The 13,432-nt window shown below is 45.1% G+C and overlaps 1 protein-coding gene across 3 annotated transcripts in view; it reads right to left on the reverse strand.

The window, feature by feature from the left end:
• Positions 1-13,432, reverse strand: part of MXRA7 (matrix remodeling associated 7) — a 61,502-nt gene that overhangs the window by 18,547 nt on the left and 29,523 nt on the right. For all 3 annotated transcript variants that reach the window (XM_035104560.3, XM_035104561.3, XM_088661598.1), the window contains exon 3: positions 3,758-3,854. In XM_035104560.3, coding sequence (XP_034960451.2) covers positions 3,758-3,854 — 97 coding nt within the window. The remainder of the gene's footprint in view (positions 1-3,757; positions 3,855-13,432) is intronic.

The raw sequence follows: 13,432 nt of genomic DNA on the forward strand, positions 1-13,432 counted from the left end.
AGGACATTATGTTCCTACATGTAAGCACAGCAACTTTGATTCCCTGGAAATGTGCAAGTTTACATTTTGTGTGTTAAAGATATGCATGAGGACAGAGGTGCCTCCGACTTGAACTTTCTGTATTTCTGCATGTCATGAATACAAAAAGGCAAGCTGCTCTGAGCGCTGAGACTTACAGTGGAAGGGCAGGATATAAATAGTTCTAATGAATAAATAAATGAAAGACTGCTCCAAAAACGGCTTAAATAACTTCTTCCAAAAATATATATGTTTAGGACTGAGGCAGAAGTTAACCTTACAGCGAAGCTTGCATCAAAATGAGTTGGGACTTCTCAAGGATGGATCGCAGCTATTGGAGACCACAAGTTTGATTCCTTTGTGGCTTGATTTTAACTTAACTGCCCAGATTACATAAAGATCTTCTTTCCAAAGAAACTCATTTCTAACTACATGCAGTTAAAAGCATCAAAGCGCACCAATGAATAGAGGCTTTTCTGAAGGACATTTGATGTAGGAGGCCATTTGTAAGAGTAGGACAACTCCAGGGCCTTTCTGTACCCACAGTAGTATGTATGAACGTAACAGCTAGCACTCCTATAGCACTCCTATAGCACCCTACCCAGCTAATGGGTACATTCAAATTGCTACTTCACTGAGGGCTGTAAAGAATTGTCTTCTTCCAGCGGTATGCCTAATGAGCACGAAATGTTCCTGTTAGGTGAACTCCATCTCTTACCAAAAGGAGCTATATATTTGTGCCTGTTGCACACATTTTAAAAGCTTTAAATTAATCTACAAATTCATATTCAGTTCCCTTGAGCATTTGGCTTCCTGACCCGGTTACTCACCTGGCAAACAATGCCACAAGGCATCCTATGACACCCCCCCCCCCAACAATTCACATCTGTGTATTAGCCTGGTAATTCATTTATTCTGCTTGCTCACTTACACCACTCGGGTCAGCTTTTGGGGACAGGATAGGTGCATGAACTGGACGATAAAGCTCCCTCTCGTCTGTTATTAATTGATACGAAGGCCAAATATAGGCACCTTGCTGTGCTAACTAACATGGGCATGAAAAGCTGTGCATGCTGAAATTCCTTCAGCTACACAGCTATTCTACATAAAGGAGCCCTGTCCTGTTGCATTTGGTCACCCTATGTGGTGGTTGCAATCTACAACTGAAGCAAGCCGAAGCACTTCTACTGGGAGTCACTTGCTTTCAAGCTGGAATCAGCAGCTCCAATGAGCCTATATGCAGTGATTTTCTCACAAGTGGATTTCCAGTTGGTCTACTGGAGAAAGCAGATCCAGACTGTTTAAGCTGCAATCTTATACACCAGGCACCCCCAAACTGCGGCCCTCCATATATTTTGGCCTACAACTCCCATGATCCCTTGCTAACAGGACCAGTGGTCGGGGAAGATGGGAACTGTAGTCCAAAACATCTGGAGGGCCGAAGTTTGGGGGTGCCAAACTTATCCAGGAGTAACCTCAACTGAAAACAATGAGATCTGCTTCTGAGTAAACATGTCTAGGATTGCAGGTTAACATCTTTACAAACATAAATTTCAGTTCCAGAACTGGCTTCCTTTCTCCATCACAATGTTACTTGCGGACCCCTTGTGAAACCATAAGAGAACTGTGAACTGAGCTCCAACTGAAGAAGCAGGGCGTCCTTCTGCTATTTTAAATAATAGCAGTCTATAGTCCCTGTTTTTATTGGAACTAAGTGTGACTGCAGAGCAAAGTAAGCGCTCAGAAATAATGAATTTATCTCCCAGTAGCACCTTACGCTCATACCAATAACAAACTTAGTTGGTCTCTAAGGTGCTACTGGAAGGAATTTTTTTTATTTTGTTTCGACTACAGTAGACCAACACGGCTACATACCTGTAACTAGAATTATTATCTGTACTGTATATGTATTTGAGTATGTATATAAAGACAGGTCCAGGATTTACGGAATTGCCAATTAAATATTTAGGCTTGCGAGCATGTGACCCATTCCTAATCAGACTTCAGGTGTCCATTAGTAAGCTTGTTTTTACACAGCTCTGACCAAACAGACACAAAAAGGGAGGAAAAAGCAAAGCAAACTTTGCTGACCACGTCATAAAGCAACAACATGAGAGGGAATCGCTAAGCCATTGGCACAAGGAAAGCTTTTCTTTCTTTCTTTTTTTGCTATACAGTCGTACCTCAGTTTATGACCAGCTCGGGTTGCGAACACTTTGGGTTACGAACTCCGTAAACCCGGAAGTGTTTTCGGCGCACGCACGTCCCACACATGCGCAGAAGCAGCACACGCGTCCTGCGCATGCGGGAAAATCGCGCTTTGCACATGCGCAGAAACGGTGCTCGGTTTGCGACCTTTTCGGGTTACGAACCGCGGTCCGGAACGGATCGCGGTTCGTAACCCGAGGTACTACTGTATTCCATTATTTTCTTACTTATTTTATTTAGGTTAAAACTGCCTTTTTATTTTTACTTTAACAAGAAAGGCAGTGTCACAAGAACTCTTTGGCACAGGTGTGGGGAACCCTTGCCCCCCCTCCACCCCCAATGTTGTTGAACCACAACTCCCATCAGCCCCACCAAGCATGGCCAACGGCCAAGGATGATGGGAGATGTAGTTCAGTAGCATTTGGAGGGCCAATGGTTCTTCTCCAACACCTGCTTTGGCATGTAAAACATAATAACGATGCTGGTGATGCCATCTCCCAACTTGATGTAGGCAACTGTTCCTGTATAGCTGCAATCCTAAATGCACATACTGTACAAGAGAGTAAGCGCCACTATAGTCAGTGGAGCATACTTCTGAGTAAACCTGCTTAGGCTCATGCTGGACATCTTCCAGTGCTAGTATTCAGCCAAGACCATCTTCAGCACTTGATTTTATGATCTTCAGTGCTGGGGGGAACTTGCATTTTTTGTGGGGGTGGTGGTAACTTGCCATGGTAGATATGAGATGGCAGAAGGTACTGTATCAAGTGGTGGTGGACCTGTAATGAGCAGCGGCAGCTCCGCCTTCCTGAATGGGAACGATGCTATATTTTGATGAAGTACAGCCTTGGTGCCCTCCAGCTGCTTTGGGCTACAACTTCTATCAACCCCCCACTGATGCAGCTGCTAGTGGGAGTTGTCCCAACATCTGGAGGGCACCAGGTTGTGGAAGGCTGGTGAAGCACCATTCCCAGGGGCATTAGTGGAAATATGTATAGCCAATCCCACTGGCCATCTGCTCCCTGGTGGACAAGAGGTCTTACTACGCAGAAGTCCACAGCATGTGTAAGGAATGGAAGGGCAGAAATGGCGTCTATAAATTTTACATGATCCCTACCGTACTGGGTGGCTAAACTAAAAGAACTAAAAAGAAAAGAAAACCTGTTTGGAAAGTGATTTAAACTGAACTTGTTGTCTGAGCCTGAGGGCAACCACAACAGGATGCCCACAGTATATCTTGTTCCTCTGAGAAATGCTGGCTAGTCATTGCTTGGATAACTTCGAGATCCCGCCTTGAAATAGGAGGCTAGAGCCATTCCTTGCCAGCAGAGCTGTTTCCAAGGAAGTGGACAGCGTATCTCAGAATGGGAATACCACATAGCCGTTAGCCAGTCTTTAATCCCCTGTCTTAGTCTTTTGAGAATGGATAAAATGCAGCAGCCATATAATTCTGAGTTACAACTTGTAACCAGAAGAAGATGGGTTACAATCCCCGCCTGATCTGCTTAATTTAAAAGGGTGCTCAGCTTACCTTTGTTCCTCTTCAAATTCTTCTTTGGTCATCATGGTTTTATACTGGTTTCCTCTCAGTTTTCCAGGACTGTATTTAAAGGAGAACTGTTCATCTGCTACAGAAGAAAGAGAGAGAGAAAGTCAGAACAGAGAAAGAGCTCGGTCCACAATTTTATGTTGTCATAGGAGGAAAGACTACATAACAGTGAGGCTTATGTCCAAGCAAAATGCAAAAGATCAGGCTATTGTTCTCTGAAGAATATTCCTTTCTCCTTGAATTAAGGGTTCGCTTCCATATTAGGAAGAAGCAAATGCTATTTTGATTACCCTACGTTATTCTGATTCTGCCTTCCTTCCAGACAGAGATTTATCAGTTTCCCTTGTGAGCTGTTTAATGCTTTAGTTTTGCATGCAATCTATAATCACACAGAAAGAAAAATGAGCTGGGCCAAAAATGCTCATCACATAGAAATCTAGTTGCATCTTGAATTCCACTCCAGATTTTTCAATTCTGAAATTTCAAAATCAGAAGAAACATTTTTTAAAAAATATATATATTAAAGGTGTGAGCTGGTCATATTTGGCCATCTCTTATACTGTAGGTGCAAGACATGTTTCCTATGCATAGTTCAGAGAATGGCAGATAAATTGTCCTGAGGCAATCACTTTATTCTCACTTTTATCACCATTCCCTAACCTCTCCTCACACAATAGGCTCTAGCATGTCGAATTCTGTGTTGAATTGTGTACCCATTAAGCATGTTACATATATGACTCAAACGTGTGTGCACAGTCCAATATTTTATGGGGCAGCAGTTTTCTTTGTTACCATGTGATGGTGAGGATGATAGATGATTGTATTTTAATACAGTGGTACCTCTACTTACGAATTTAATGCGTTCCGAACGCACATTTGTAAGTCAAAAAAAATTGTAAGTCAAATCCCATAGGAATGCATTGGGAGAAAAAAATCGTAAGTCGAAGCAACCCTATCTAAAAATTCGTAAGTAGAAAAAATCCCGCATCTAAACCGCATCCAAGATGGCAGGCGGAGCTCCGTTCGTAAGTAGAAACATTCGTAAGTAGAGTTATTCGTAGGTAGAGGTACCACTGTATTCTGTTATAAGCCGCCCAGAGGGCGGGGTATACCCAGATGGGCGGGGTATAAAAAAATATTTTATTTTAATTTAATTTACCAACCACCCATCTGACTGGGTTGCCCCAGCCATTCTGGGCACCTCCCAACAAAATCTTAAAAACACAAGAGGATTCCTAAGTTGTAAATTGGGTTTGCTGCCTTTCTTTACAGCATTGAATGATGCTTTATTTCTCTGGAATCCTGTAGACATAATTAAAGCTCTAACTAGTAGGCAAAGACCCGGGGTTTATCTATTCAAAGCAGGTTTTTGCTAGAGCTCTTTGTTTATGTTTTAAACCGCAGTTCTGGGTTATCTTCCTACAAGAGCCCCAGTAAATGATAGGCCTGGAAGACAATTAAAGGCCCCAAGGCAAGGGGGAGGCACCTGTGCCTGTCAGCTTCTCTTCTTTTAAGCGTGCATACATAAAAGGTTGCATTTAAATAAACTCTGCACCAGGCGGACGATGGAGCAATGCTGTCTCATCGCTGGACTCTCCAGTGGGGCACAGGTTGTACTCCGTGTGCGGGGAGCAGTGGGACACCGTCTATTCTTAGAGCTTTATTTCTAACTGCAGGGAGGAGGGTATTGTTGTAAAGCAGACTTTCTCGCCATTGCGAGAGGCAACTCATCAGGAGCTGAAGGGCCGCAGCTTCATTTGTATATGCTAATGTCACGCCATCAGCATAATGACATGCTGTCGGCAATTTGCATCTCATTTGGAAAGAGCCAAACAGCGCATTGCACATCTCCAGCAATACATCTTCACGAGGAATTGTCACGCTGTTTGTATTACTGCTCCGAGCGGTGCTTGTCTTTAGCGAGGGGTCGGAAACAGATGGGAAGGAAGCGCTCCAGGGTTTCCCTCAGAGCCACCTAGGCTGCCTTGCACCCCCCACCCCACCCCCAATGGCTTCAGGTGAGCCCAACTGCCAAAGGGAAAGGCCCCGTGCTGAGCCAACCATATGGAATTCTGATGGTGTCGGGTAAAAGGGCAGGAATTAAATTTCTGCTTCAACCAGTTAATCAATTCATTAGCCAATTGCGGCACCGGTTAAGAGCCATAGAGGTGGTTGCTCACCCCGCCTCCCAAAAGTGGTAGTGCTCAAAGCTCTGCCTTTAGATATAGCCAATGCAAGGCGCCCTCCAGATGTTGCTGGATCGCAGCTTCCATCATCCCTGGCCATTGGGCATGTTGGTTGGGGCTGATGGAAGCTGGAGTCCAACATATCAAGGGCATCCCTTTAGCTACCACTTCTCTGACTCAACCCAGTGTCGTTGTAATAGGGGGCAGGGGGGCGCCACCCCGGGCAGCAGGCTGGGCGGGGGACAGCAGGCTGGACGGGGCTGGCCACCTCTGATGGCCTCCTCCATGGAGGAGAAGCCCCGATGCAACCAAGACTGCCTTCCGGGGTGCCTTTGGGTTTGCCGCCCTGGGCAGCCAGGCGGCTAGTTACGCTGCTGATTCAACCCCTATATTTAATACCCTCCATATTGCTCTATCTCCCAGTTCAAACCACCTGAGAAAACTACTTACCTCAAGGTAGGGGGGAATCCATCTGCCAAACCTATATATGCAGAAGTAAAAATTGCTGGACCCTTCTATCATACCCATGCTTTTGTCTCCCTCCTCTATTTTGGATCAGTCATCCTCAGAAACTATAGTTTCTGGAGCAATCTGTGGATAGGTAAAGCAGGCATTAGCAAACTCGGCCCCCCAGATGTTTTGGGACTACAACTCCCATCATTCCTAGCTAACAGGACCAGTGGTCAGGGTTGATGGGAATTGTAGTCTCAAAAACATCTGGAGGGCCGAGTTTGCCTGTGCCTGAACTAAAAAGTATATACTGGGACACAAGGAGGGAAAACTGCCAACCAGCTCCATAGCACATCTTTTATATTTTCTGGGACTGAGAAGAAAGAGCAGTCCACAAAAGGTAAACTATGAAATTTGCTTGCAGCATTGGAGTAAAACTACTGGAAAGTAGCACTATGCAAATTCACTCCCTTCCCACATGCCACACACTTTCAGCAACAGCAACCACCCTGAACGGCAAAGCCTTGGCTCAGCAGCCTCGAGGAATATGAAGTTTCATGAAATCTCATTTCCCCTCATGGAAAAACCAACAGTGTCCCCTGACAATGGCAGGCACACAAGTCTGATCGACTGGAAGTGTGCAGAACATCAGCTCATTTAATTATCACACACTACCAGAGAGCTTGAAAAGGCACTTTAATGGGTCACTGATCTTGAAGTTCCTGGATCAACGCTACCGAGACCATCCATTGAGAGAAATCAGCAGTAACGCCACGATTTATGAAAGGAACTGAATAAGGAACGGAGAAAGGATTTGTTGTTTCTGTACTTAGCGTTAGCCTGGCCACTGGCATATTCAGAAAGCTCTGAAGTACAGAGTTTTGTTTGTTTTCGTTCCCAGTGGAATGTCCAGGGAGGCCATGATATTTTCAGTTGCCTCTTGTGGAAGGAGTAACAGAAACCGGAGGTCGCTTTGCAATCATTCCCTCTGTTGCCGATGTTCAGGTGAGAGGGCCAGTGCTTATGTAATCATTTGACATATGAATTAGAATGTGCTTGGACAAGAGAGAGTATATGTTCGGAGGAAGGATTGCAAGAAATACAAAAGGGTCAGCTTTAAAAGCAGCCAGGTCGTCCCCACCTCGTTGCATTTCAAATCATATTTGCATGTCACTGCATACATCCATATTGGTGTTTGTGTGTGTGTGTTTCCAAGTTGCCCACCGTTTGAGTTCACAACAGTGGACAGAGAGCGTGTGTGGATGTGTTCATACGGTTATGTTTTCAAATAGGATCAAAGCTGGTTTGAGAGGAAAAGCATCAAAACTTAGTATTTCTCAAGAAACCACAGGAGAGCTGTTGATTGAGGCCGATGTTGTTGTGTGTACACATATCCACAAACCAGCAGTGGAAAAGTGCACAGGATACAGGCCAATTTTTTTAAAAAAGAAATAGCACCATGTGTGCTCATTAACCACAAAATGCTGACAATCTGTTGGGGATGGAGGGACAAAACAGCAACAATATAAAACTGGATTTGGGAGAACGGGACTGAATAAAAAAGGGAACAGGCACGCTATAATAGTTGATGAATCTACCAAGGACTGCTTTCTTCCACTTCTTTCCATAGTCAGGGCCGGCCCGAGACATGTTGCAGCTGCAGGCAAAACACCCCAACGCTGTCCCCACCTGCACCATGGCGCGCCCCCCCCCAGATCCTTGTCCCCTACCTGCCTCTGCCATGGCCCCCATGCTGATGCCAACTGCATTACTGCAACTGTACCCTCATCTGCAGCTGCGCTTGTGCCGCCACTGCAATACAGGGGCAGTGGGCGCAGCGGCACAGGCAACGGCGTTGGGTTGGTGGCATAGCTGAAGCCCTAGTGGGACTGACAGTGGCACAATGGCAGGTGCGGGGGCAGAGAGGGGGAGGGATCTGTCACCCGAGGCAAATGGCTTCCCCTCAACCGCATGCGTGGAAGGCCCCTGTCTGTAGTGCAGGGATGGGGAACTTGCGCTTCTCCCGATGACGTTGGACTTCCGCCAGCTGCAGCCGCAGATTCCTCCACCCCTGCTCTAATGCTGTTGGGAGGATAGGATGAAGCTGGGTAGGATGCAGCTAGACCTAGCTGCCCAGACACAAGTGGAAGAGGATAGGGCTGTGGGGGGGCCAAGTCCTGATGCTCTGGCATTCAGATGGTAGATGATGAGCAGGGCCGTCTTAAGAATGTCGGGCGCCCTGGCGGCGTGGTACGGAGATCACTCTGGCGCCCCTGCCCCCCCGTTTCTTGCCACGGCTGGTGGGCGGGCTCCACACGCCGCACGGCACCCCCCTGGCAGCCCAGCGCCCTGGCGCCCCGCGCCACCCAGCCTTCCCCTAGAGCCGGCCCTGATGATGAGTGACCATCAACATACCATGCCATTTTTCAAAACAAAAATTTAAAATAAAACACTTTCAGAGTGATCAAGCTGCACTAAAGCTGCTGCTGTTCCTTCAAGCACAAATGAAAGTTTACTGAACAAAGTCGTGGGTCATCTATCCAAGCTTGCAACTTAACTCTTATTTCTCTAGTTTTTGCTTCTTCGTTTAAAGATCAACACACAATCGCTGGAGAGCCTTCCACATGACCTGTTTATTGAGCGTTCATCCTGATTTATTGAGCATTTATTCTCATTAGACAATATTCACTATTTAATGTGCATTCATTCTGATTTGTCTGCAGGGAGGTTAGATGACGTTGCCTCGAAGCATGTGTTATCCCTCACTTTCCTTATTGCAAAAAGGCCAAACTTTTAGGGAAGCGGGTTTGTTGCAAGAGACCTCCCAATCAAATACAATTGAGCAACCTGAATTTGTGGTTGGGTCTCCCTCAAAAATAACAACAGTCTGGAAGCACCCCCAACCTCTACATAACCTAAGTTTAATTTATCCATAGATGCTGTCAAGAATTCTAAATATGGCAAAGCAAGCTTTCCAAGTGTTCATAGGAATTGGGCTGAAATGAAAAGGCCTACTGATATTTATATCTTCCCTGCCTCCAGCAAACTACAGGAAACACTTTTCAAGTTCTGGGCATGAGACTTGTTGCAAAATATGTGAGGGGAGTGGAATGGCCTACTTTAAACAAAGCAGCTGGAAATACAATTTTAAAAGGCATTTAGCTAAACTCACTCCTTTGCCCTCACCCACCCCATCATGAGCCTGCCAGATGCCATGGGACTCTGCCTCAAAAGGTCATATTCTTCCATGAAGTCATTTTTAAATTATTTTTTTAAAATAGAGAACTTTAAATGCTTTTCCATCCTATGCTCCTCGCAATCTGATCCTATGCAAGTCATTTTCTCAGAAAGTCAGCCCAATTAGTTTGATAGGACTTATTTCCAAGTTTTTAACCTGTGAATCCTATAGCCTACTGGAGATTCTTGTGTGGCAATGTCACACCTTTAAGGAGGATGAAGAGGGATGCTTGGGGTGGGGGGCAGTCTCAGCTTGTTGAAAGCTTCATTTCTGGCTACACCCAAATGGATACAAAGATGTGAAACATGAAGCTTTGGTTTCTAACATTCAGCATGCAAAGTCAGTGGCAGATTTGCAAAGTCATTCATCTCCTGCTATATGCAGTCTACAAAAAACTTAAAGTATATCGGCTCCTAAATCTGCATGGCCCTGGTATTTTGAAATGAAGTGATATTGAGAATTAGCATATTAGCTTAACTGGTTTTGGATGTTAATGGTTGAGACAAGAAAGGAAAAGTGAGCATAGCAGAGATTTGGGTTAGGTTAACCAAAGAAGAAAAAGAAATGAACTGTGTCTCCAACAGTATTGGGTATCAGAAGGTAAAGAAGAGTAAGCAATGCTATTGAGCCCTTCTCTTATTTTGTCAAATTTGCATCTGGTTTCCAGGCCACAGAAGTTAAAGGACTTCCTGACCAAAACCTGTATATCTTCCGTATCACAGGGTGTCTTCTGAGCCTGAAACTCCATGATGGCAACAACCTTGCTGAAGTTAAGCAGCTCTGTGCTTGGAATGGGAAACTGCCTTAGAAGAAGCACTATGGTCTGATTTGCGCACAGTGTTAAGCCCTAGTTTAAAATAAACTGAGGCTTAAAACTCATAAGTTCTCTGCTCCTCCTCCACTTCTGACGGGGGGGGGGGGACTGAAAAAAAGCCCAAGTCTGGCTTGTTGTGTGATGTGCAAACCTGGGCTTTTGAGCAGTCGGGAGCAGGTAATGAGCAACGTGCTCATGCATGTTAAATCATAGCTTATGTTAACTATGGTTTAACATGGTGTGCAAACATGGCATGCCATTTTGAGGCACATCATGAAATAACGGCAAGATATAAATTTAAATGCTTCTAAGCTCTCACCCAGTTAGTTTTAAAAGCTGGTTACAGGTGACAAAGTTCAGGAATCAAATGTGATAAAATAATATTGATACTGCAGCAGCACTACATATTTGAATAGCAACACTGAAGTGGGCAGCCTTGCCGCCCAAATCTGATGAAGCACAAGGCTGCAGTTCTGAAATGGGGTGGAAATCTCCCGCTGATTCTGTCTGGAAGCAGACTTGAGTTCACGTTGCCAAAAAGAAGTAGAAGAAGAAGTGAACCCAGAGTCAGATTGCAAAAGAAAAAGGGAAGTGGAAAGAGAAAATAGTTGAACTATAAAAATGGGCACTCTTCCACAAAGATGGGAACTGGGGAGAGAGGCATCCATTTATGTCAGAGAAACACTCAGAAGACTGGATGCTGCAGGCAGGGGCATAAAATGCATTAGCGAAGTACAAAATTTGCTGGCTAACAATTCAAGTCCCACATGGTTGCCAGGGGCCTCCACCTTCTTGGCCTTCCCAATTCTATTAATACTCCTGAATTATATAATACCTTTCTTCATGGTTGGGAGGGGACGAGGGTATGAACCGAGGCAGCCGCAGCACCAGAGTCCCATATGGCAAAGATCTTGTATGACCTCAAGTTCCCCAAGCCTTGGAATCCTGTCTGCCCCCACTAACTGCTATTGGCATTTTACATGGATATTTTAAGCTATTCCAGTAAATGGTATCTCAGGTTCGTGAAATGAATAAATTCCAACAAACCCAGGGATCACGTCGCCTCCTTCCTAGGACAGTAATAGTTTTCCTTCTAGCTTCCTTCTTTAATTTGGAAGTCCCTTAATCAATGCTGGATGCAGAGCTGGAGATCGATGATGCGCCTTTCTTATTTTCACTCAGTGATGCCTATTCAGGTGTGTCTGCATACATATGTCGTATCAGGGAGTGGGACAAACCAGAAGGGAAGGAAGACTGTGCTCCTGTAGCTTTTGTAGTAGTGCAAGGGTGGAAATTTCAGGAGGTGCAGCTTTGCTTACCTTTGCAAGGCAGACAGCACTTGCTGGGGGGGGGGGGAATGCCATTTTACAAATGGTTAAAGGTCCCTGTCCTCCTTTGCATCTGATCACCCTAAAAATCACCACTCTGAGCCTTACTAGGTGAAAAAAGAAGAAGCTCTGTAGCCTCAGAGCCCTGGTTGGCTACTAGTCTCTAGTATTGCTCTTAGAAACCTCACCCTCACAGAGCCAGACTGGTGGTGTTTTGCTGGTGTATTCTGCAACATGCCACTGGTGCAATGAAAGTGGTGGTGGACTGAACCACCCACCCGCCCGCCCTTCTGCTTTCTTGGCTGTTCTGTGATAATCCCCCAATGTTATTGCATGACTGCTTTCTGGAGGAGCATATAGTGCTGCGATGATAGTGAGGGCAAAGAACAAATGAAGCTGGAACGTTTGTGGTACAAAGAGTTACAGGATGTTGGCAGGAAGCTAAGGGGCACACACCAATTGGAAATAAAGCACCACAATATTTTTGCAGGCACAAACACTACTGCGTATAATGCCATCATGAACACACAGCAAAAAGGACGCCAGGTGAGGTCCAGTCTGCATTGGCTCTGTGATTTGTTTATCTAGAGCTGCCACCTTTTGGCAGGACTCATGTGCCTTTAAAAGCTATGGAGCAGGCAGAAATTCAGCCGCTGGGACTGTTAAATGCTTTGGCATGCAACTTTACAGTCCATCTGGAAACCTAGTGCCAAACTCCTCCTGGGCTTTGTTTCGTAGGTGCTACAAGATGAGGACAAGCTACACCTGACACAACTATTATTCAGGACTACACATTACATTTTTATGCATGCAGGAAGATATAAAGGGTGGGAAGATACAATCCAGTAGGCGATACTTTTGTGTGTGAAAGGATCATAGCTCTACACAGCAAAGGACACGCTTTGTAGAAAATCTCTAGTTCCAATTTTGTTTCTTTTAAAGGATCAGATAGTGCACTCAAAAGACCTCAAAAACTGCTGCCAGTCAGAATACACAATATTGGTCTAGATAACTGGTTTCATCCAGTTTAAGGCAGTTTCTTATGTCTCTCTCTCTCCCCCCCCCCTTTTAAACTGGTCTTCGTCCTGTGCCTTTAACCAGCCAAACCTTTCCTGGTACAGAGATAAAATGAAGGGAAAGGATTCACCTGCTTAGCGTCTGTGTGCCAGACTGCTGTCAAAGGCACAGGAGCAGTGCCTATAAAGAAATGTGGCAGCTCCACTTCTTATTTCTCAAAAAAAAAACAAAAAAAAACAAAACACCATGCCTTGCTGTGTGAGCTTCAGCAAATGGCACTATAAAACAGGGATGATAATCACTCCCCCTGCCTTGCGGACATGATTTGTGAGGATTAAAGATTGAAGGGTGATAAGTGTAATCCTCCTGAGCCAATAGGATTGTTGCTGTGACATGGGGCCTTGAGGGACAGCAAGAAAGTGGGACACACGGATGTGTCCCACTTGCTGTAACCACCAGACAAGCTGCAAACAGCACCGTGGCAACTTTCTGTAAACTTCTTCAAATGATCCTCCAACCCCCAAAAGTAATACAGCACTTTTAAAAGTAAGCCAAGTTACATTTCAGAAAGATTATCAGGCTTGCCAACTGCAAAAGCAACCCCCAGTAAATCTGGCGTGTTCC

This window comes from Zootoca vivipara, chromosome 2 (genome assembly GCF_965207765.1).
Source record: "Zootoca vivipara chromosome 2, rZooViv2.hap1.1, whole genome shotgun sequence".
NCBI lineage: Eukaryota > Metazoa > Chordata > Lepidosauria > Squamata > Lacertidae > Zootoca > Zootoca vivipara.